Below are 23,451 nucleotides of genomic sequence, written 5' to 3' on the forward strand. Positions count from 1 at the left end.
TGCTCCAACCAGAGTCAAACCAACTAGGGCTCTTAAACATTTTTATTGCCTCCGTTAAATTGATGTAGCAACAATGATTATGTTATTATGTTATTAGAGGTAAGTTTCCACTGTGAGTTAACATTTTCCCAAAGAAAGGGTGTAAAGTTCACATCGTGTTGAACGCAGAAAAGCTAGTATGACTCCAGAGAAAATTTCCCAGCATAATACTCAAAATCTGGTCACTGGAAATGAGATCATTTGAATTCAGGACTCCAATGATTCACCCAGGATAGAGACCTGGCTTTTTAATCAGGTTGAGACAAATATTTTCCTCTGAAAGAACTGGAGATGCACCTGCTCATCTTCAGGCAGCTGCTCTTGTTCCCTGAAACGGAAGCTGGTGAGCCCGGACGGCCCGGGACAGGGCCCAGGACCCCGAGGGCAGCAGGAGGAAGGCCACATGTGCAAAGCCGCGGGCCCGGACGGGTGCTGGGCAGGCAGTGGCCAGGGCAGCGGGGCTTCCAGACATTGCCTGCTGTCTGGGAGGACAGGGGGCCAGGGGAGTCGTGTGGGGCTGCCATCCGTCCAGGAGGCGGCAGGAGAAACGGCAGGTGGAGGTGGTGTTGGGGTGGGGCCTCGGGGGACCCCAGGCCTGAGTTTCATTCTCATCAGAGCTCTTGGTGACTCCTCACAGGTACACGCCCGTGGAGGCTGTGAGTATGGGAGCCGCACATCCTCATAACCTCATAAGTCAAAGGCAAACCCAGGTCCCGGATTTTCCATTCTGAGCCCCAAGTCCATGCACACGGAACCAGAAAGCTTTAGACCAGCCAAAGGGGAACTGAGAGGTTTACCACCCAAGAAGAGTCACCCGGAAATCTGGCTCCCACTTCAGCTCAGAGAAAATGAGGGTGTGAGGGTCACAGCAGCCACTCAAGTGCCTTGGGCATCACACCTGCCTGGCCAGCTTCCGGGGCAGTGACTGGCAGGCTGGGTGCTCTGGCACACAGCGATGTCCCTCGGTGGCAACCACAAGCCACTAACAACCCCTATTCTTTGTCATGCTTGTGCATACCCACCGAGCGCTGGATGGCCATGGTAAAGAGGCAGGCCTAGCCTCGCTGTCCCTGGCTGTCACCTCCCGTCCAACAGACAGGAGACACAGGCAGAGCCACCCTGGGGGAGAGCCCAGCCCCGGGCAGGAGGCAGATAAGGCACAACTGCTGAAACTATTATTGGTCAAGACAGCCCTCCCAGCCATGCCCCTGGCAGGCCCGGTCCCTGGACCCCCTCCGGAAGTGGGGAGTGAGGCAGTGAGGGGCAGGGCTCCCGGGCACCCATGTCCCGGCAAGATGCTCCAGTCTTACTCAGCACCCCCACAGGACGCCTGTGCCCGCCACCCTCCGGCCAGGCACCCGGAGGCCCCTCTCAGGGGTGGCCAGCGAGGGCACTTTCGGGGTACAGGCGGGAGAAGCGGCCGAGGGCCCAGATGGGGAAGACGTTCCTGTAGCTGGTGTAGCTGATGGCGCAGGACTTGTTGAAGACCCCGGCGATGTTTTCCTGAAAGGACACAGGGACTTAAGCTCAGAGGCTCCGTCATGTAGGCAAGGGGTTCCCTGACCCGAGAGCCCCGGTGGAGAGCTGGGCAGCTTGTGGGGAGAGTCAGCGAGCAGCACCCCAGCGGCAGCCCTCCCCCCACATCCCAGCTCTCGGACCCTCCCGCAGCAGCCTCCTGCCTGGTCGCCAGCCCTGCACAGGCGTGCTGACCCCAGACTCATCCAGGAAGGGGTTAACCTCACAGGACCTTGGGACCCCATGCCCACAAGGGTCGGCAGTGAGGGCCCCATCAGGCAGAGCCCAGGGCTTCCTCCGCCCAACGCCTCCCGGCGTCACCAGCCCCGCCCCTCACCCCAGCGCTTAGATCTGCTTTCAGCACAGGCCATTCGTGAGTGATGGCTCTGAATCAATCCCCGAAGCTAAGCCCCGCCCATGAGCACCCCGTGGGAGACACAGGGCTGGGAGGGGATGGGAAACTGGGGTGTCATCTGCACACCTGGGGCCAATCACCATTGGGGAGCTGTTTTCTGAGCAGACACTTGACTCCTCTCTCCTGGGCCTCTACGTCAGGGTGCCTGTGGGAGAAGAGGCAGTGAACACACCCTCACCCTCTGTGGATGAGATGGCCACTGGCTGCAGCCAAAACCTGGCCCTCACCCTCCACAGCCCAGCGCAGGGCAAAGACGTGAAAACCTAACCCGCCGTGCACAAGGTATCGGCACCACGAGGGACAAGCAGTGCACCTCGGGCCCTCACTGCAAGCTCACCCCGAGAAGCAGAGGATGCAGTGAGTGTGGGGGCGCGCAGGCCAGGTGGGCAGCGCCCGAACCTGGGCAATGAGGAGCCCTGCCTGCTCCAGACCTGCTGCTCGGGCCCTGCCCCGAGGCGCTGCTCTTCTGCACCCCCAGGAGAGGAGGAGGCCACGCCTGGTGCCGCCCTGCTCACCGGGGCTCAGGCCGCCTGAGAGCCACAGAAGCCACAGGTGCTAATCCTCGCCCATCATCAAACTCAGCTGTGGGCGGCAGACTGGGGGCCCGTCCCTGACCCTGTCCCCTGCCCAACACTAACCTGGTCTAGCTGGTACGGGGTTTTAGTAAGATTCCCTAAATGGCCCTGAACCAACAGGGCAGCACAGACTGGGATACTGCACATGCCCATGTGGGCATACAGGGGCATGTTACGTGTGCATGGGTGTGTGCACCCATGTTTGCATGTCTGAACATGTACACCTCTGTGTGTACACCTGCCTGTGCACACACATGGCTGAGCTCCACTGTGGAAGCAGGCAGGACCACGGAGCGCAGCTGTGGGTAGTGAGCCTCTCTGCCGGAACCCGCTGGCTCAGACAGACCTACAACTGTAGACAAGGAGCCCTCCTCCCGTTCCTGCTCGCAGAGCTCCACCACCCACATCCCACCCAAGTCGCCGAGGTCAGTGTCCTTCCTTTGCCTGCCCCCACCTGACGGCCATCAGCCCCATCAGGGCCCAGCACGTGTTGTGGATCTGGGACTGGGCGCTCTGCACGTAACGCCGCTGCTCACAGGACTCGAAGTCCTCCCCCCAGCCTCCGTCCGCCATCTGCTTGGACAGCAGGAAGTCGCAGGCCTGGGCGACCTCTGCACAGGCAGTCCTGCGGAGACACCAGACACGAGACACCGTCACACAGTGGAGGTCCCAGGCCCCTGGGTTCTCACCCTGGCCGGGCCTCCTTAGGGCTGTGGGAAGGGGGGCCGCACTTGAGGTCACCCCACCATGGATAAGTGAAAAGCTTTGTAGCTGCGGGCAACCTCATTGCCATGACCACCCCATGAACACCCACCCAGCTAAGCAGAATTGGGTGAGGTCACTGGACATAGCTCGGACTGAGGCCTCTACCCTCCCCTCAACACAACCCAGAGAGTATCCTGGCCTGTACCCACTCCCACTGTTTAAAAAATGTAAAAACACCCCCAACATCAAAGGAAGATACTCCGCAGCAAAGCCTCACACTGAGAAGACCCCTTCCCACCAGGGGCAAATGCCAGCACTCACCCATCGCGGTAAATGTGCCCCATGCAGGCGAAAGCTTCCAGCCCGAACCAGGTGCCGTAGGTAAAGCAAACGCCCCAGGAGCTGGAGGGAGACACGGGGACGGAGGGTCAGATGCCCAGGCCTCACTCAGCGGATGTGAGAGGACGGGCACGTCCAGCGTGGGGAGGCTGTGGTTACTTTCGAGAGAAACATCGACGTGGCCTTCACAAGCCACACCAGCTGCAGAGCTTTGGGAGGCAAACCTGCCCCCAGCCCTCGGGGGACAGCTCGTCCACTGGAACCACAAGCAAGGAAAGAAGTGAGGGGAGGATGTGAATAATCAGACGCAGCAAATAAGGCCCAGGCCACCGAGCATGCCCCACACACTGGCCAAACGCGGCCGGGGGCAGGCCCAGCATCCACAAGGGACAAGGTCCACCAGGAATCTGTGGCCGGCAGCCTCCTCCTGCCAGGACCTCTGGCGTAGCACACGCGCACGGTGAGCGCAGCCGTGTCCGGGGCCCACACGTCTCACTCACCCTTCCCAGGAGCCGTCGGCCCTCTGCGTCTTACGACAGTACTCCAGGCCCTGCTCGAGGGTCTCCCTGCAACACAAGAGGACGGTCCAATGAACGTTCCAGCAAAACAGCCATTTGCTCAGTTCTACCCATTCTACAGTCAAAAAAAAAAAGTGTGGTGGTGTCGAAACCGGTTTGGCTCAGTGGTAGAGCACTGGTCTGCGGACTGAAAGGTCCCGGGTTTGATTCCGGTCAGGGGCTTGTACGTTGGTTGTGGGCACATCCCCGGTAGGGGGTGTGCAAGAGGCAGCTGGTCGATGTTTCTCTCTCATCGACGTTTCTAGCTCTCTGTCTCTCTCCCTTTCTCTCTGTAAAAATCAATAAAATATATATTATAAAAAAAAAAAAGAATTGTTAAAAAAAAAAAAAAGCGTGGTGTCCCTTTAAAAAATAGTAAAAATACACCATTTGCCCACCATCCAGAATTGAAATATCATGGCTGACATGTACACATAAGGAACTGTTTGACATTGAAATTGGGTCTCAAAAGAACTGTTGGCCCGGAAAGAAGCTCACTACAGACTGATGCATATGCCTTTCAGCATAACGATTTTCGCTTGCCTCATTTTTTATTCTTATAAGTGCATTTCCAGTAGGACATGATCTCACTCATCTAGGGGAAATGGTGAACAACATAGACTGATGAACAAGAACAGACCCAGAGATAAGGAGCCATGTGTCAGACTGTTGGACCTCAGAGGGAGGGTGGGGATAAAAGGAAGAGATCAACCAAAGGACTTGTGTGCACACATATGAGCCTAACCAGTGGTCAAGGACAATGGGGGGGGGGGGGCAGAGGGGGGGATTGGAATGGGGAGTTGAGGACAAATATGTGATACCTTAATCAATAAAGAAATTAATTTTTAAAAATAGTAAAAATAAACCAACAGCTCAGAAAGGAGATACCAGGTCAAAGGAGAAGCAACTATAAGACACAGAAGGGAGTTAGAGAAATGCAAGACCAAAGCAAACTGTGAGGGAGGAACCAACATTAGAAGTGGCTGCAACAGCATCACTATCCCTGAAAACAATGTCAGTGACACGGGCGTGAGTGAATCACACAAGATGAAATTTTAAAGAGAAATTTTAAATTTGGGAAGGGAGAAAACAAAAGATTTGGAGGACAGAGAAGCTCCATCGCAAGCCTAACTGGTACTTCCGATAAAGAAACCAGTTCTCTGGAAAGGCCAGAGAGGAGGTACAAGCACAGACTGAGGTGCCGTGACCCTTGCCTTCGGGGCTCACCCGTGTCATCCGACAACTCCTGCAGAGCTGATGGGACATCACTCCTCTGACCGCATCGTGTGACATGCTAGCCTTCCTCTTGCCAGCAGAGTCCCTCTCTCTCGATTCTCTCCCCCTGCTGGTGGCCTCCAGCCAACAGTCAACAAGCAAACAGGCCCTGAGGCTGACACTGCATAGGGAATGGACACCTGCCAACAAGCACACGAGCTCAGAGATCTTCCTCACTCAGTGCTCAGAAGAGACAGCGGTCAGGCGGTGACAGGGCCCAGCTAAGCCTGATCCCCGAACATTGTTTTAAGCCAATTTTGTAGTACTACTGTTACTCATAACAGAAAACAAATACAGAGGTGAAGGCACAGATAAATTATGTCAGTGATAAAAAGAGTAGTATGACTACAGGTATAATAGAAATCAAAGTTAAGATAAAATGAGAAAAGTTGAGACAACACATTTGAAATTTAAACAAAATATACACATGACCAGGAAAATTAACTTATCAAAATGGCCTCAAGAAGAAATAGAGATCCTGGATAGTCTTATAACTACTAAAGACATGAGTCAAAAATGTAAACTTTTCCCAGAAAAAGAACTCCAGGCCTAGAAATTTTATAAGTGAATTCTACTAAATTATCACAAACAAGCATTCTAATCTCACACAAACTCTTCTATGGACTAGGAAGAGGAGAAACACTCCCTAATTCATTGTAGGGACCCAGCTTTAGCTGTTCACAGCCAGAGAGGGAAGGTGAAGCACGTGCCCACAGATGTGGATGCAAGATTCTAACTAAATATTGGGAATTGAACATGGTAGAGATATACTAAGTCAGGTTCATTCCAGAAATGCAAAGGTGTTTTTTAACATTAGAAAAGTCTACAAGAGTCATCCAGGACATTAGGAGATAAATACATAATCATCTCATAGACATTGAAAAATCACTTGCTAAACACAATACATGGCTCAAAACGGAGGGAAAGAAACAACTTAACAAATTAGAAAAAAGAACTTTGTTACCCAGAAAAGAGGTTAACTACCAAAAACCTACAACAAATATCATTCTTAATGGAGAAATATTAGAAGCAGTCCCCTTTAAAAAACCAGGAAATACAACAAAGATGCCACTATCACTGCTTTCCGCAAAGAAAACTCCAGGTCCAGATGGAGTTTCCAAACATGTAGGGACAAAATAGCAGAAATCTCACAAATTCTTCCCAAGAACATAAAAAGAAAATATGCTGTCCAGGAGACCCTGACAGAGACATTATATAATAAGGAAAATTACAGACCAGTTTCTCTTACAACCACACTTGTAAAAATCCTAACAAAACACCTCAAATTTAACCCAACATGTAGAAAGGAAAGCTTAGGACCAAGCTGAGCTTCCACCAGATTCACCATGAACACACGACAGGGAATCGTCCCCCTCAGGAGCCAGCAGCATGTGCCTGTGACACAGCATGTCGCTCCTGAACATCCCCTGTGCCCAAAAGACAAGCACACGCATTCACAGCAGGATGACTCATAACAAGCACGAACGGCCCCCGTGGGCCGTGACAAACATGGGACACACCATGTGCCACCTGCACTCGGCAGGCATGCCAATGGCCAAGAACAGTGTGAACGGCAGCTCCGCGGGCCTCAGCCCGGAGCAGGAGGCCGAGTGAAGGAAGCCAGGCCCGGGAGTCCCCACCGTGGGCCCTCGGGTGCAGGAACCCAGCAGCCACAGAACCCGGAGGGGAGGGAGCTGCTGGCAATGTGTGTGCCTCATGCGGCTACACCTTCTGTCCACTTCACGACAGTTCCTGACACCACACTGGGGGTCTGCGTGCTACTCTACCCTTATCAGACTTTTCAACAAGAAGGTTTAAGCCAAAGCCAGTTTGGCTCAGTGGTGGAGCATCGGTCTGCGGACTGAAAGGTCCCAGGTTCGATTCCCGTCAAGGGCATATATATTGGTTGCAGGCACGTCCCCAGTGGGGGTGTGCAGGAGGCAGCTGGTCAATGTTTCTCTCTCATAGACGTTTCTAGCTCTGTATCTCTCTCCTTTCCTCTCTGTAAAAAATCAATAAAATATATATATATATATATTTTTTTTAATTACAGCCAGGACCGGTTTGGCTCAGTGGATAGAGCATCGGCCTGCGGACTGAAAGATTCCGGGTTCGATTCCGGGCAAGGGCATGTACCTTGGTTGTGGGCAATCCCCAGTAGGGGGTGTGCAAGAGGCAGCTGATCGATGATTCTCTCTCATCGATGTTTCTAACTCTCTATCCCTCTCTCTTCCTTTCTGTGAGAAATCAATAAAATATATTAAAAAAAAAAAAAAATTACATGTCGGCCCAGCCGATGTTGCTCAGCAGTTGAGCGTTGGCCTATGAACCAGGACATCACGGTTCAATTCCTGGTCAGGGCACATGCCTAGGTTATGGGCTCAATTCCACAGTGTCGGGCATGCAGGAGGCAGCCAATAGATGATTGTCTCTCATCATTGATGTTTCTACTTCTCTTTCCCTCTCCGTTCCTGGGTGAAATCAATAAAAATATATTTTTTAAAATAATATAAAAATAAAACTACATGTGGACACGGTGGAGCTGGGGGTATGGATCCTTAACATTATTAAGATGTGAAAATAACCCGCTTCTGTGTTATAACTGTGCTCCTTGGAGCCCCCAGTACATGTATCGGATATTTTCAGGGCACACGACCAGGTGTAAACCCCTCTCGTATCTAAGTGAGCTTCACTCCAGGGCCCCTTTCTATGATGGGCCTCATTAGAGGACAACAGCCCTCAATGTCATGTTGGCAGCCCCTGAGCTCTTGACCCAGCTGGTGGCACCTGTGGCTGAGTGGCGGGGCCCTTACCTGATTTCCCGCGGCCTGTGCTCCGGAAACTGCTTGTGGAAATGTTTCAGCGCCTGCATCACGGCCGAGGTGCACTCCACATACAAGTAGTCGATCATGATGTCCCCTGTGAAAGTGAAGGATCCAGGCCTGTGAGTTTCATGAACCTCAGCAATTCCTGAAGAACACGCACGGTAACGTGCAGGCCTGCAAGGCTCCTCAGGAGCCTGACCATCCCCTGAAGGAAGCGAGGAAGGTGTCACCATGACCAGCCCAGGCGACACAGCCACCAGGTGGCAGCTGCACAAGTGGCCTGTGACCCAGGAACCTAGAGGCCCATCTGCTGTGGGACAACCAGGCCAGCGGGAGGGTGGAGGAGGGAGCACACAGTAGAGCTGTACCCCACCCTGGGCCAACTCTCAGTTATAGGAGGGATACAGAGGCACACAAAGGCCCTCACACACCAGAACGATGACACTCAACCCAAGCAACAGGGAGAGCGGGTACCCACCAACACCCCCCCTGCAGGAGCATCAGGAGACAGGAGTCTCCATGGAGGACAGAGCCGGCTGTGACTCTGCCACAGAAGCACAGCTTTCCGTTTACGGCAGGGGCATCACAGCCAACTGTGGAGATCAGGGAGCGTGGAACACCCTGGGGATTGGGGGTTCCTTAAAGGATCTGCCACCATCCTCCAGAGCCTTTGTGGGCACTGCCCCTGGCCAGGGGAAAGACCTCAGGACTCCGGTCAGCAAATACGCCTTGGGGCAGGCAGGGCCCGGGCTGTGCCCACACTCCCACAGGCCAGCCACTCACCAAAGACCTCCGAGGGGTTCAGCAGCTCCAGCAGGTACCCCCCACGTTTGGTCTCGTAGGTGGCAAATCCCCCATCGGGGTTTCTCATGCTCAGCAGCTAAAACCAGAGACCACACGTCATGAGAGCTGAGCATGCGCGAGTAGCCGAGGCTGGGTGGGTGGGCTGAGCACTCACGGAAGAGGTGAGCAGCAGAGAGCTAGTTTTCACATCAGACCCAGACTCTCAGGTGCCCTGAGCATGGGCTGCAACCTTTCCAATCAGCTACACCATAAGCAACTGTCTGGGAACACACCCTCACACAGGTATGCATTTATAAGGTATGTATGTGCTGTGGAACCACATGTGCTGAAAAGCGTGTCCTCTTTTACCAGATACCCAGTGGAGACCGCCAGCCCTCCCGAAGGAGCCTCCAGAACTAGAGAGAAAACAGGGCCGCAGCAGCCACCCAGACCAGCCCGCCCTGCCCTCTGTGGCTGGGCCCAGGACAAGGGTCGTACACCCACTGGGAAGCGCAGGGCTGTGCCCACACCCAGCCAGGACCTCCTGCTGGCCCAGCACAGGTGCCATCAGAGGACACAGCCCTCTGGCTCACGTCTTGGCCTTGAGTGTTGGCTGGTACAGCCCCTGTGGGAAGTACCCGTGAGTGCTCAGTCCTCTGCAACACTGATGAGACCCAAGGGACCCTGGCATGCGTGGCGCCCTCAGTAACTGGGGAGCAGAGCCCATGCCCAGCAGCTCACCACAGCCACAGCATCGAAGAGCCGCTCTCGCGGGATGTGCGTGGTGACAAAAGGACACTTTTCCTGCGCCAGGAGGACAGACTTCAGGGCCTCAGCTGTGCAGTCGGCGACGATCCAGCCACAGTCCAGCGTGCTGAAGGGGAAGCCGCCCTGGAGAGCAGAGACTGTGACTGGGGGGAGAGGGGGATCACCCAAAGCCACGGCACCCTCCACACCCACGGGGAGCCACAGCCCCAAGCCACACGCACGTGTACGGGCCTCCAGCTTCTAGCACAAGAACCCCACGGAATAAAGCCTCTCCCCGTCGTCGCCCTCACGCCCCACCACACAATGGGCACCAGAAAGGGCCACAGCACCTCCTGAGCCCGGGAGGACGCAGCCACGGCTGCCCACGCTCGCACACACACTGAAGAAAACGGCCCCTCTGCCCTCAGTCCTCCCCATCACGCTCATTCACAGCCCGCCAGCTCAGTTCACGTCTGGACATGAGTCTGTCTGGAAGCATCTCAGGGCACGGACATGCACATAGCATGTGAAGAGGCCACACGGCTCAGCTGCCGCAGCCATGCACCTCAGCCGGGGTGCCTCGGGAGCGCCACTGGAACCCACACATGCATCCATAAGAGCAAGAAGCCCCAGGACACTGAGGGAGGAGCCTCCCGAGAGGCCACGCCCAGCTAACGGCAGCCTCTCCCAGGAGCTGGTGTCGCAGGCATGACCCAGGTACCTTGCTCATCTGGCGGTAGTACTTCTGGTAATTGGGCGGGTTCTCTGGGACCTGGGAAGTGTACGAAGGACACACGTACGAGGGAACGTGTCACCACCACACCAGACGCCGGGGCGGGGCTGGCACAGCAGGACGCGGGGAGCCTGGTGCTGCGGCCCTCCAGGCATCACCCCCACGGCCCACCACCCACAGCCCCGCCCACTGCTGGGAAACACCATCAGGCACCCCCTAAGCTGATGAGAGCAGGGTGAAAGGGGATACCTCTGCCCTGGGAGGCCCCTCCCAGCCCCCAGGGCTCACCTGTGAGACCCGCAGGAACTCATGCGCCTTCTGCAGGCAGGACGAGAACTCGGGCCTGTGGTGAGCGCCCGCCTGGAAGAGAGAAGGAGCTGAGCCGCTGGCCACGGGAGCCTGTGGGCAGGCTGGCCTCCGGGCGGCTGCCACCGCTGGGAACCAGGAGCAAACCCACCCGGGGTCTTGGGTGTCTGCCGACAAGTCCACACCGCACCCGCCCTCCCACGCTCACAGGGTCCCGACCTGTCCGCGGCAAACCCCACAGAGCCCAGGCCCTGCACAGCCCTGACCCCTCCTCACGGCTCCCCAGGATCCCGTGACCTCATCCCACCAGAATAAAAACACGCTCCCGCTTCTCTCTAGTACATGCTCAGCGGAGCAGTTTGAGTTTAACAAGAGCCTGGAGCAGCCCCCGCTGTCTCCCGGAACAGCCTCTCCTGCCTCCCTTTCCAGAAGCTTCCGAGCCAGCCCACGGCCCAGAGCCGCCAGGCAACGCCCGCTTCAGCCAAACTATCGCCACGGCCTCGGAGCCCAGGAAGGCGAAGGGTCAGGGTCAGCAGGTGCTGTGTCTGGGCACAGGGGTAAGAGGTCGAGGAACAAGGAAACGGCCACGTACCTCCAGAAAGGCCTGGATGGCGAAGGAGGTGTCCCAGACCTGCGAGCCATTGGTGCCCTGCACACAGAGGACGAACCATTAAAGGAGCCCGGCAGCATCATCCCAGCCGCCTCTGTCTCTCGGAATCTGACGGAGCTGGAGGCTCCCACCGGCTCCCGCGAAGAGGCAGGAGGCAGGGTCTCCTACACCTGGCTCTGGGCTATGGGCACCCGTCAAAGCCCACGATGGCTGCAGGGGCTGGTCCTGCAGGCAGCCCCACCTGCCTTCCTCAGGCCGCCAGCCAGGAAAGGGATGTGTCACAGGGCACTTCCGTGTTTTTACGGCCACCACCTGTGGTCTCCACTGCCTGTGGTCTCTATCCACCCGATGACAGCCTCGGGCCCTGCTATGATGACCAGAAACACCCCCACTTCTGAGGTGGTAAGGCCCGGCTGAGGCCTCAAAGGGGCTAGGAAGTCCCCCTCAAATCCAACCCGTGAGCTTGGTTCACTGGTCAGCACTGAGGCCCCACGTGTGACCAAACCCCAGTGCCAGGGCAGGACTGTGACAGGCATGTGGGAACCGGGATGGGAGCGGGAACACCTGAGCCCAGACCACCTGCGGCACTAACAGGACAGCGGGATCGGGGCCCGGGGGGATGTGTGGGAAGAACTAGCGCCACCAGGAAACCCGCCTGGCCAAAAGAAACCTGAAAGACATCAACCCGCAGGGCCGAGCCGCGGATTTGCTGAAAATACAGGGCCCAGCCAAAACCAGTTTGGCCCAGTGGATCACCTACAACATCCAAACAGCACAAACCCACGGGACACTTGCAGAGAAAGGCGCGTGGGAGTGCATCTCAGGGCTGAGCAGGAAGCCGTAAACCCTGAGGGCGGGAGCAGCTCTGCAGGTGCTCGGCTGGGGGCAGGGCTCTCCTCCTTCCTGAGGCCTGCCCCTGTGCAGGCTCTGAGGTCGCTGCCTCCTCCTGGCCTGCCGTCCTGAACTACTCTGGCTCACAGATGCTCCCACACGGTGATGCACACCCTCTGTGCTCCCACGACCCTGGGGACTCTGACCCTCGGCGCTCCCACAGCCCCAGGGCTCTGGGCTCTCCTGCACACTTTCCAGCCCTGGAGGCGCGCCGTGTCCCCTCCGAGACAGGATTGGGGGCCTGCGGCCGCTCACCACACTGCCAGGCCCCGTTAGGAGTGGCTTTTAAATCTCAACAAACCCACAGGCAGAAATGGTTGCAAAGGAAGCGGGCAGCCGGCCCGGCAGCTCTCACCTGCATCTTCATGCCATCGAGGCCCAGCCTGTGAGGAGAAAAGCCAGGTCAGGGAGCAGAGCACAAGGAGCAGGGAGTCAGGGGAGGGCAGGAGGAGACCCCCTCCACGGCACAATCCGTAACTGACCAGCTCTCCTCATCACCAAAGCCTCCCTGACGATCCCCGGGAGCTGCCCTGTCCACTCACAGGCTTCCTGGTGCTGCCTTCTGGAAGCACCCAGTTTGCGCTAAGGGGTGGACCTATCCACTCAAACACAACCCCCCTCAGCTTCCGTCGACCCTGGAACCACTGGTTCCAGAGTCACACCCTCGCTGGGACACGAAGGTGGAGACAGTCACAAGCCTGCCGCTGCGGCTGCGGGGCCCACAAACATCTGCTCTGGGCTCTCAGCTACATCAGTCCGAGGCGAAGCGGGACACCCACCGACCGGGCCCTTCCCGCCTCACTCACCAGAGGTAGTCGGGGATCCTGGACACGTGCTCCTGGAAGGCACTGGAGGCCGGCCCGTCCGCGCGCCAGCGCACCAGCATGTTGATGGTTTTTGAGATCTGCAGGAGACGGGCCTGTCAGGGCTCCGCTTCACCCCTGCTGGGCATGAGGAGGTGGCCCAACCCCACCCAGGGCCCAGCTCTGCCCCCACAGGCCAGGCCGGGCCTTCTGGTCTACCCCACGTTTCCCAAGCACACGCTGCTTCCAGGTCCTGAGACAAAGCCCCCGTGGTGCCCAGGGAAGAGGTGTCCAGGGGAGGTGGGAAGGGCAGAGGGTGTGCGCAGAGGAGGGAGGGAGACCTGTAAGAGGTGTGAGCCCAGCTAGCTGGCAGGTGAGCAGGGTGCCCGAGCGGGCTCCTGGGGCCTGAGGGGCACAGGGGAGATGCAGACCAGACCTTTGCCAGGGGCTGCCTGCTCAGGATGGCATGTTCTAGAGGCCCAGACCTTCCACTCTGGGAGCTCCTAAGGCAAGATCCAGCTAAAGCCTGCATCTAACTTAAGTCAGACGTGCTTTACGCACATTAAGTCAAAGCCGAGAGTCACACTGCTGCTAAAAGGAACACAACTGACTGCGCTGAGAGGCGTCATCATTTTCGATCCATTGGGGTCCCATGAGGGCCAGGAAGTGCCTGGGAGCAGGGGCAGAAGTGGGGCCGGGTAGCACCGCACCAAATGGGCACACCTGACAAAGCCCCAGTCATGGCCCCCAACTAGGGGCTCAAAACTGCTCTGCCTCCTGCACCCGTCACCCATGGCCTTGAGCTGGCCTCTCCACCCTGCACTAGCCACTGTGCGCCTAGCCACAGGGTCCCACAGGTGTGTCCACACCTGCCCCCACAAAGTAAAGCCAGGTCAGGAGCCCAGAAGCTCAGAGCAGGAAGAGTTTCACGTCACGGGGCCCAGAAGAATCCAGGAATGGAACCCATGCATCCCTGATGCTCTAAACCCCCTAAGAGAGGGCAGATAGGATATTCGGGGTGGAGGGTTGGCCAAAAGATCCTGAGAGGTGGCCTCAGAGAGCAGTGTTCAGGCACACTAGGTAGTGGGGGTGGGAGGAGGGCCAAGTACACAGGTGGGGACTGAAGAGGGTCCTGTGGGAGCAGAAGGTTGCCGGCAGGTAGACCCCTACCCCCAATCCCAGAGACTGGTCTCTGGGCCTTCCTCCTTGGGTCCTCGCCCACCCCAGGGCTCAGTCGAGTGCCCACTCAAGGCTGACACCCAGCGGGTAGGTTGCACTGACCGGGCCGATGCTGATGCACTTGGAGAAGCGGTCATCGGCCTGGATGTGCTCGTACAGCTTCTGGACGGCCCGCTGCCGCAGGCTGGCGCTGTGGTGGCGTTCATACAGGTTGAGGATTGCTGTGGGGACAAGCGCATCAGCAAGCTCAGGGCACCGAGGAGCTCCTGTCCTCCACTCAACCAGGCACAGGGCCACTTGGGCCCTCCCAGCCTGCCCTGCTCTGCCTTCCTTTCTGCTGTCCCCCCATGCCCCTCCCACCCCACACCCTGCCTGCCCCCGCACGTTGGCATGCTGCCCTGCCATGTTAGGAGGGCTCGGTGAGTAGAAATCCAGTTGTTTCTCAGCAGTGACGGGACAGGGACCCAGCTACCACCCAGGGCCCCGCACACAGCATGCAGTGCCGGTCTCCCGGGGGTCCCACAGGGAGGGAAGCCTGGACTGGGTCCCTCCCAGGGAGGAATGACTGCGCCCTCCAAGGCCCTCAGCTCCAAGTTCTCTCATCTAGGGCCCCAAGCCCCAGGATCACTCCCAGGGTAGGACAGCTCTGCCGGACTGAGGTGCACACAGCCGGCTCCTCACCACATGTCCCATGTGACGATGAGAGAGTACATTCATTGCCACCTCAGGTGCCCACTGACCCCAGGGAGGCCCAGCCAGCCCCAGGGGAGCACCCACCGTACGTTACACGGAGCAGCCAGCTGTGCGGCGTGTAGAGATCGTCAAGGGCAACGTTGTTCCTCTGCGCCGGCCAGTCGATGCTGGCGTAGTCCTCCACGTACAGCTCCTGGGGGCGATACCCGCTGCCTACAGCTGTCTTCTCCCCCTGGCCCCCCAGGGCATGCCCTGATTCACACCCCGCACCCCAACCCACCTCAGGGCCTGCTTCCCAGGGGCAGGGGCCTGTGCCCAATCCCACTCTGGACAGTTCCCCAGGGGGCTCAGCGCTGAGGCCCAGGGAAGCAGGTGAGCACAGCCGAACTTGGGGATGACCCCGGCCCACGTGCTCACCTGGCGCAGGCTCTGGACCAGCGGGTCCTCCTCTGCGTTCAGCCGGGTGGCATAGCAGTAGCTCATGGGCAGGTAGACCTGACGGCAGTGGCACCAGATTGTGGAGGGGTGTGCAGGCATCCAGTCAGGAAACAGCCTGGGGGGGAGGGGGGAGACAGTGGATTAGCAGGAGCCACAGCCCCGCCGTCACCTCCACCACAGCCCCAGAGTGGCCGAATGTCCAGGCCCAGGTCGGCCAGCCCAGCACTCGCACCACCATGCTCCCATGGGAAGCGGTCAAACCCCCTCCCAGGGTCCCCCAGGGTACAGGCCACTTCCGGTTCAGCCAAAGGCATCCTACAGCCAGCAGACGGGGGTCCTAAGGTTCAGGACCGTCCGTGGCTTTTCAGTAATGACAAAGCACGATAACGTGGAACGTTCATAGTGAGAAACGGGTGAGGGGATCTGTAAGGACAGCTCTGGATTACCTTTGCAACTTTTCTGGAAATGGAAAACGATTCCACAATAAAAACGGTTAGGCCTGAGCCTTGGAGTGTGGCCTCCACACGTGTTTTCTGACATCAGCACAGCCAGGCCACCTTCCCGGGTGGGTGAGTACCAGGGGTATTTTCTCCGCCCTCCCCTTCAAGCCCTCGTCCTCATCTTCGGGGCATAGGGAGGCACAGCGCCACCTATATCCTCCCTGTTCCCAATTGTGAGAATCGGGCCTGAGACCAGCTCCCAGCCTGAAACCAGCTCCCTCCCTCTCTTAAGAGCTCCTCCACTCACTTTAAAGAGTGTTGGGTGTGGTTTTTTTTACATTTTGGGTTCAGGTCCTCCATCCTGCATACCTACCCTTTACTCTCAAACCCATACCCCTCCGAAAGCTCCAGCAAACACCAGCAGCGTCTGCAGGGGCCCCACCTCGCGACGGGCACAGACAACACAGTTTCCCAAGAGCAGCCCCAGGTTCCCACACCCCCTGGCACCTGCTGCCTTCCCGCCTACTCCTTACACACCGGTGAGGTTCACGGTCCAATTGGCAGGCCTGCCAGTGAGGAATGCTGTAATGGCCCCAAGACATGTGCCATCCTCTTCCAGACTGGCCAACCTTGAGTAACAGAGCCCCTCCGCCCACTTTACCTTGCTGTCCCTCTGCCACCATCACCCCACCTCACCACCGTGGAGGCTGGGCCCTCCGCCCTTTCAGCAGGACCCTCTGTCACTCCCCAGTGGCCCTTCCTCCACCAAGGTCATCTAACACAAACCCCCCAGCCTCTCCCCCCAACCTCCCCGATGCTCCCTAAGGGACACAACCCTGCTGACAATGCTCCAGGGGTCCTGTAACAGCCCAGCAGGAGGACCACCCACCACAAGGCCCAGCCCAGGGCACCCCCTCCTTTCTTCCAATATTCTCCAGGAAGGAGCCCAGGGCCCCGTCATTCCATTCAGCAGGGCGGCAGGGACCGGGCTGCCACGACCCCGCAGAGGCGAGCCTACCACATCTCCGGGAACAGGGTGTTGAGGCCTTCCCAGCTGTACACGTTCAGGACAGCCAGCCAGAATTTCCCCCAGGAGGGGATGGCCACAGCTCCGCCTGGGGAGAGAGCAGGCCCGTGTTACCTCTCTCCAGCTGGACCCTCGGGAGCCAGGCCCTTCTTGTCTGAACTGAGGGCAAAGGCTTCCCAACCCCATGAGGGACAGGCTCAGGGCTACCTCACACAGCAGCCACGGGGTCGGGTCAAAATGAGTGTATGCAGTCCCAGGAAAGACATTCACAGCCCCACCTTCAGGAGGGAGACACACAGGCAGCTGCCTGGGAAGGTGAGGGGCCCCGATGCGCACAGCAGCCTGTACCACGTGGGTCTGAGGTGAGGAGGGGCAGGGAGTGCGCATGCTCGGCCTTCGCTAATGGCTGCCCCTGACATGTGTGTCCCCACTCGGCAGGCAGGGTGGGACTCCAACCTGGCTGCCTGAGACACTCTGGCCCAAGTTGGAGCCACCCCAGCAGCCCAGGTCCCAGGCTGCGCTTCACAAGGAGCCCTCGCCCAGACTCACGTGATCAGAAATAAAAATAAAATAAAAAAAACCAGGAGCTACCAGGGAAGCAAGTGTGTTTCAAACACATTCCCTCCCTCGGCAAGGAACCCGAAAGCAGCTATGAGACCAGAAGCTAATGAGGAAGTCACTGCAAGAGCCACATGTGAACAGACTGGCATTTCATCAGCATGCACACGGGTCAGGACCGGCTCCCAGAGCAGGGACATCCCAGGTGCCGGGTGGAGGATGAGGAGGAACTCCCACGGCAGCGGGGTGGGGTGGAAGGCAGGAGGCGGAGGAAGCAGCGTGCAGAGCCGTAAGGCAGGTAGGGACTTCCAGGAGCTGACAGGAGCCCTGTGTGTGAGCACCAGAGCAGGAGGGCAGGTGGACGGAGGAGTGGCCACGAGGGAGGTGGTGAGACCTGCCAGGCTCCGGGGAGCAGCAAGAAAGGTCCCAGAGCAGCAGGAGCCATGGCAGGAGCCTCCCCAGGCTCCGATGAACGGCCTTCAGAGCACTCAGGCAGGGGAGAGGGGCTGCCTGCTAGAAGCCACCCAGCAAACGGGAGGGTATATGGTCATCGTAATTTGCTTTTCAAAAACTACCGGTAAGGTTTCACCGTTTCTACTTCTCTGCTTTGATGAATTCCCTGCTCACGGGTTTCGCCCGCTGTTTCAGGTGAAGGGGCGCCTTCCTGTGCCTCATTTGCAAGAGCTCGTTGAGCAAAGTAACACGGACACTTAGCATGTGCCGAGCAGGGCACACCTTTCTTTCTTTCTTTCTTTCTTTTTAAATATATTTTTTTTTTACAGAGAGGAAGGGAGAGGGATAAAAAGTCAGAAACATCGATGAGAGAGAAACATCAGCTGCCTCTTGCACACCCCCTACCGGGGATGTGCCCGCAACCAAGGTACATGCCCTTGACCGGAATCGAACCCGGGACCCTTGAGCCCGCAGGCCAACGCTCTCTCCACTGAGCAAAACGGGTTTTGGCAGGGCATACCTTTCTTGTGAAGAAGGTTCCGTGCCCGTACCAGGTCGGGATCGTCAGGCCCCACACCCAGGATTCTCAGGGACACGTAGTTGAGCGCAGTCCCAAACACCGTGGACTTGTCCTCGACGTGCCTATAGGAGCAGGAGACGGGGCGGGGAAATGAAATCTCTTATTACTTCTAAGGAATTAAGCAGCGCTTTCAGTTAAATGGCCTCAGGATGTGATGAGGGGCAGGGAGCGCACGTGCTCGGCCTTCTCTTAGGGCCGCTTCTGGCTGCCCCTGACATGTGTGTCCCCACGCGGCAGGCAGGGCGGGACTCCAGTCTGGCTGTCAGCAACACTCTGGCCCACGCTGGAGCCACGCCAGCTTCCCAGGTCCCAGGCACAGCGATGCTAACACATCCTACACTGGCATGACAGAATGACACAAGAAACACCCCGAGCAGCCACCTCCCATGACAACCAGCACTGGCCCTGCAGAACCTGCCTGCCTCCTCTGCTCACTTCCCACAACTCAGTCAGCGTGATCCTTCTGAGGCCCATTCCACACCGCGGCACACAGAACACAGTGCAGGGCAACGTGTAAGGGCACGCCCCACCCTGTGCAGTCATACGGCACGGTGACATCTCAGCATGTCATGACATGCCGGGACCCACAGGCCAGGGCTGGGGCTCACAACCCTGTTGAGAAAGGCTGAGCTGTTCCCCTGGGGTTCCGTAATGGAGGCCAAAACCAGGGTGGGCAGGCAGGTGACCACCTTGGGGGAGGGTCCTGATCCCAGAGCAAACCCTGCCACGGAAAGGCAGGCTGAGACTAGCGAGAGCTGGCCAGCCCTGGCTGCACCTGTTGCCACCCCAGAGTCAGACAATTTCCTTCCGTCTTAGTGATAACAGCCAGATGGTTTTCACTGTAGATGAGGGTCTCGAGGCTCTAGGCTAGGGGTGTCGAACTCAATCAGAGAAGGGGCCAAAATCTAAAATCCAGCCTAAATCGCGGGCTGAATGGTTTACTGAACAGTCATAAACTGACAATGTCATAAACTGACAGCGGAGTGCAGTGATGACAGCGCGGTGCGGGCCACATTGCAAGGCCTGGCGGGCTGGATTTGGCCCGCGGGCCTTGTGTTTGACACATGTGCTCTAGGCCAGTCATGCAACCAATTTATAACACAAGCTGTGACACTGACCACTTCCCCACCCGTGCCAGGTCCACAGTTACAGTCACTCCCACCCCTCGACGGGTGCATGTCCTACACAAGAACATCTGTGTACATGGGCAGTGACGGAGCCGAGCAGACTCACAGGCCCCAGCCACCATCCGGGAGCTGCACCGACCGCAGGTACCGCACCATCTCTTCTCTGTATCCAGCTGGCAGAGGGATGCGCGCCACGTGGCATGTGATCAGGAGGCCTGTGTGACAGGAAAGATGTGACATGGGGAGCAGGCACTCGGCACTGTGAATCCCGGCCCTTTTCCCCGAGGACCCCTCCTGACAGGGAGCTATTCCCAAGGTTCCCCTTCGCACAGAAACAAGTCTGGGAAACCAGCGCTCACTGCAGTGACGCACATATGTGCACCTATGTTCAAACCAGGTTCCCATCCTCTCCAGGTCACAGGTGAGGTGGCCGAAGCATCTGAAGTCCTATCGCCTTGCCCAGGGTCAAAGCAGACCATGGGAAGGGTCTCAACAGGCTCCAGGAGGGTCCAAGAGAAGAAAGAGCCCTTGACTTGCTCCCAAAGGCAAGTCCATGTCTTGTGTGTTTTTTAGGATGCAATAGTCTTGTCTAGCCAACTAATTCCTTGCCTTGAGGGCCCAGCAGCAATCCTCCTGGCACTCACCACCCGCACCTGTAGCTCGCCTGACTGAGCTCACATGCCAAAGCAGCCCACAGAGAACTAAAGACACCCACTGACCTCTCTGCCTGCCACCAGCACTTTTGCACAGGCTCAGCTTTCTGCCGGGAGTGCCTGGGACTCAAGAGCCACCCCTCCCTCACCCCCAGAGCACCCTGCTTCCTTAGTCACAACACTGGGCTGGCTGTGCCTTCACCCCACTCCCACCCTTTATCCTCCCCACCCCCCTACCCCCGCTTCTCCCAGCACCAACGCCAGGATAACTAAGGTGCAGGGTAACCCTCCACAGACCTTTCCCACGTGAGCTCCTGGGTGCAAACTTGCTTGCTCATTCCCACCACAGACGTATAACAAGGGCTTGAACCAGGCCAGGCCAGCACCCCAATGATGACCCTGGTGTCACCTCGCCCACGGGCCAGGCAGCACCCTCCTACCTGGCAGGAGGAAGAGGGGGCCGCCATAGTCGCCCGCCCAGTGCCCGTCCTCGGCCTGCAGCCCCATGTAAAACGTCATCCCGTTCAGAGCCCCCTCGTGGGCTGTGTTGGCTTTGGGCAAGTCTTTGAAGTAACTCGCCTGCAAAAGAAAAGAGAGATGAGCCGAAACCCGTTTGCTTCAGTGGTAGAGCGTCGGTCTTCAGACTGAAAGGTCCCAGGTTCGATTCTGGTCAGGGGCATGTACATTGGTTGTGGGCACATCCCCAGTAGGGGGTGTGCAAGAGACAGCTGGTTGATGTTTCTCTCTCATCGACGTTTCTGGCTCTCTATCTCTCTCCCTTCCTCTCTGTAAAAAATCAATAAAATATATTTTAAAAAAAAATAAATAAATAAAAAAGAAAGAAAAAAAGAAAAGAAAAGTGAGATGAGATCCGAGGGGGTCTGTGGCCAGGCTGAAGGAGCCCTCATCACTTACAGCCCACGCTGAAATAATGAACCTGATTTCCTTTAAAAGTTTCAGCTGTTTCGATAAAATAAAATAAAAAAATCTGAAACTCTTTGATGATGGCACTACCATCTCGGCAAAGCTCCGGGCTCTCAAGGTTTCGCTTTCCAGCCAAACATGTTTGCAAATTTCTTCACAACTTCTCCAAGTGCCCAAGAGGGTGGGATGGGGCACCGATGCCCACGCAGACCTGAATGCAATTCAGGCCTCTCTCTCACAAGAAGGGCCCAAAGGGCATAGCCAGGAGACCCCATTTATATCGCACACACTCTGACTACCTGAATTTCTTTTATGACATTCACTGGATCAAAAACATTTTCTCTGCCCTGGCAGGGTGGCTCGGCTGAGGATGCAAGATTCAATTCCCAGTGAATGAAGACACATGCCTCGGCTGCTGAGGTCAGCAGGGCTCTGTCTTATGGGGTCCCCCTCTACAATGTTCCTCTCACATCGATGTTTCTCTCTCTCTCCCTCCCCCTCTCTCTAAATTCAGTAAGAACATATCCTCCAGTGAGGATTATACACACACACACACACAACCCAACAACATTTTTTTCTGAATATAAAAAAAAAAAAAAAACAGAGCAGTTTCTTACTGACAGCTTACTGATTTGAAGCAAAGGGATCGGTTCAGCTCCTGCCCTATAATGCAACTGATTCCAACAGGAACCAGCTTTAGTGGCATGTGCCCACATGGCACATCCCTTCCATTTTAACAAGGAAGGCGACACCCTGCACAGGCCGCTTTTGGAAACTCCCTGCTGGTGCTCCTGGCTGAGGTGCAGAAAGTAAGCAGGAGTGCGGGGCTGTGTGGGAAGCCCCCTCCAGCACCTACGGTGTCCAATCCCAGGGAGTGAGCTTCCAGCGCCGTCTGCTCCCGGCCGGGGCTGTCCTCTTCCTGAAAGTAGGTCCACACCTGCCTTCCCCTCTCATTGCTGAGTCGCCAACGGCTGAGGTCGGTGGCGGGCTCTGTCTTATAGGGTCCCCCTCTGCGACGCAGACACCTGGAAACGATCACGAGTGGCCATCCCGCCTCTTCTTTAGCTCAGAGGTCGCACTTCCCTCCCCAAATGGGAATGCCCTCAGCGCCGCTCCCTCCTGCCTCTCGCTGCTGCCCCCTCATCTGTGGTGGAAGTGGATGCCCGCGCCGGCCACCAGCATCCCCGGGACCCCCATCCCACCGCGCTCTCCTCAGCCCCGCCCCCAGGCGGCCCCCGTCCACGAGGAACCCCCCTCAGCGCCCCGACCGCGCTCTGCCTTCTGGCGGGACACCCAGCGCGAGGACTCACGTGCCCTCGGTCATGATGGCCCCCCGCGATCTCTGCAACCTCACACCAGCCGGGACCCCCACTGCAGGCCAGCCTTCGCGCAACCGGCTACCCTGCGGAGCGCCGTGGGAAGATGCCCGCGCAGCCAATCAGAACGCCGCGAGGGTGGGCCCTCCGCCGTGCCCAGCCACTGACGGGGTGGCGCGATCCTAGTCAAGTGGGTGTGGCCTGGGACAAGGTGGGGCGGGGGTTGGTGGGCGGGGCCTGGGAGAGCTGGTGGGCGGGGCCTGGGTGAGCTGGTGGGCGGGGCCAGGGTGTGAGAGGGCCAGTGGTGTAGGCGAGGGCATGGAGGGGGGCTGGGCGAACCGGCCAGTGGGACCAGGGGCGGGGCGGCGCGGGCCGCAAGCCAGGCCGCTTTCTGCTGTTCTCCTCGGAGCGAAGAGTGAGCGAAGCTCTGCAACCCGACCCGGGCTGAGGAAGAGGAGGAGGAGTGCTGGGTGGAGCGGGCGCAGTGGCCCTGTGGGGCGATGAGGAAGGCCCCGCCCCCGGGGTCCGCCCCGCAGGAGTTCCGGAGGGCGGGAGGCTGGCTGTGTGGAGCGAGGCTCAGGAGGAGAGAAGAGCGAGGTCAGATCCGCGGTGAGCTGGATGAAGGTGAGGGAGTTTGCTGAAGTAGTGACGGTTTGGGGGAAAGCTTCGCCTTGGATCGGGGGACATGTGAAGACAGATGCCCATGAGACATGCAAGTGGATGCGCTGAGTAGGCTGGTGATCCAGAGGAGACAGGACAAGGCGAATGAAGAACTGGGGAGTCATTTTGTTTTCAGATGATATTTAAAAACGTAAGATGGGATGAGACACACTAGGGAGTAACCCAAAGATGAGCCAGGGGCACCAACAGCTTCCAGCCAAGCAGAGAGAGCATCCAGAAAGAGAGGAGGACAGGGCTGTGGAGTCCGGGAAGCCAGGTGAAGAC

The 23,451-nt window shown here is 57.7% G+C and overlaps 1 protein-coding gene across 1 annotated transcript; it reads right to left on the minus strand.

Annotated features, from left to right (window-relative positions):
- Positions 1 to 27: 27 nt before the first annotated feature.
- LOC311616621 (lanosterol synthase) lies at positions 28 to 22,646 on the minus strand. Its single transcript, XM_084872229.1, has 22 exons — positions 22,501 to 22,646; positions 22,047 to 22,215; positions 20,707 to 20,845; positions 19,720 to 19,828; positions 18,427 to 18,548; positions 16,887 to 16,983; positions 15,408 to 15,543; positions 15,075 to 15,183; positions 14,400 to 14,518; positions 13,122 to 13,219; positions 12,671 to 12,698; positions 11,407 to 11,463; positions 10,797 to 10,868; positions 10,497 to 10,547; positions 9,770 to 9,919; positions 9,029 to 9,125; positions 8,234 to 8,339; positions 4,089 to 4,154; positions 3,571 to 3,651; positions 2,999 to 3,169; positions 2,036 to 2,114; positions 28 to 1,542 (listed from the first exon to the last, which is right to left on the minus strand). The coding sequence occupies exons 1-22, from the start codon at positions 22,512 to 22,514 to the stop codon at positions 1,411 to 1,413; spliced, it is 2,202 nt and encodes a 733-aa protein (XP_084728355.1). The 5' UTR covers positions 22,515 to 22,646; the 3' UTR covers positions 28 to 1,410.
- Positions 22,647 to 23,451: the final 805 nt, after the last annotated feature.

This window comes from Pipistrellus hanaki (genome assembly GCF_964339955.1).
Source record: "Pipistrellus hanaki genome assembly, chromosome: 2".
Taxonomy (NCBI): Eukaryota; Metazoa; Chordata; class Mammalia; order Chiroptera; family Vespertilionidae; genus Pipistrellus; species Pipistrellus hanaki.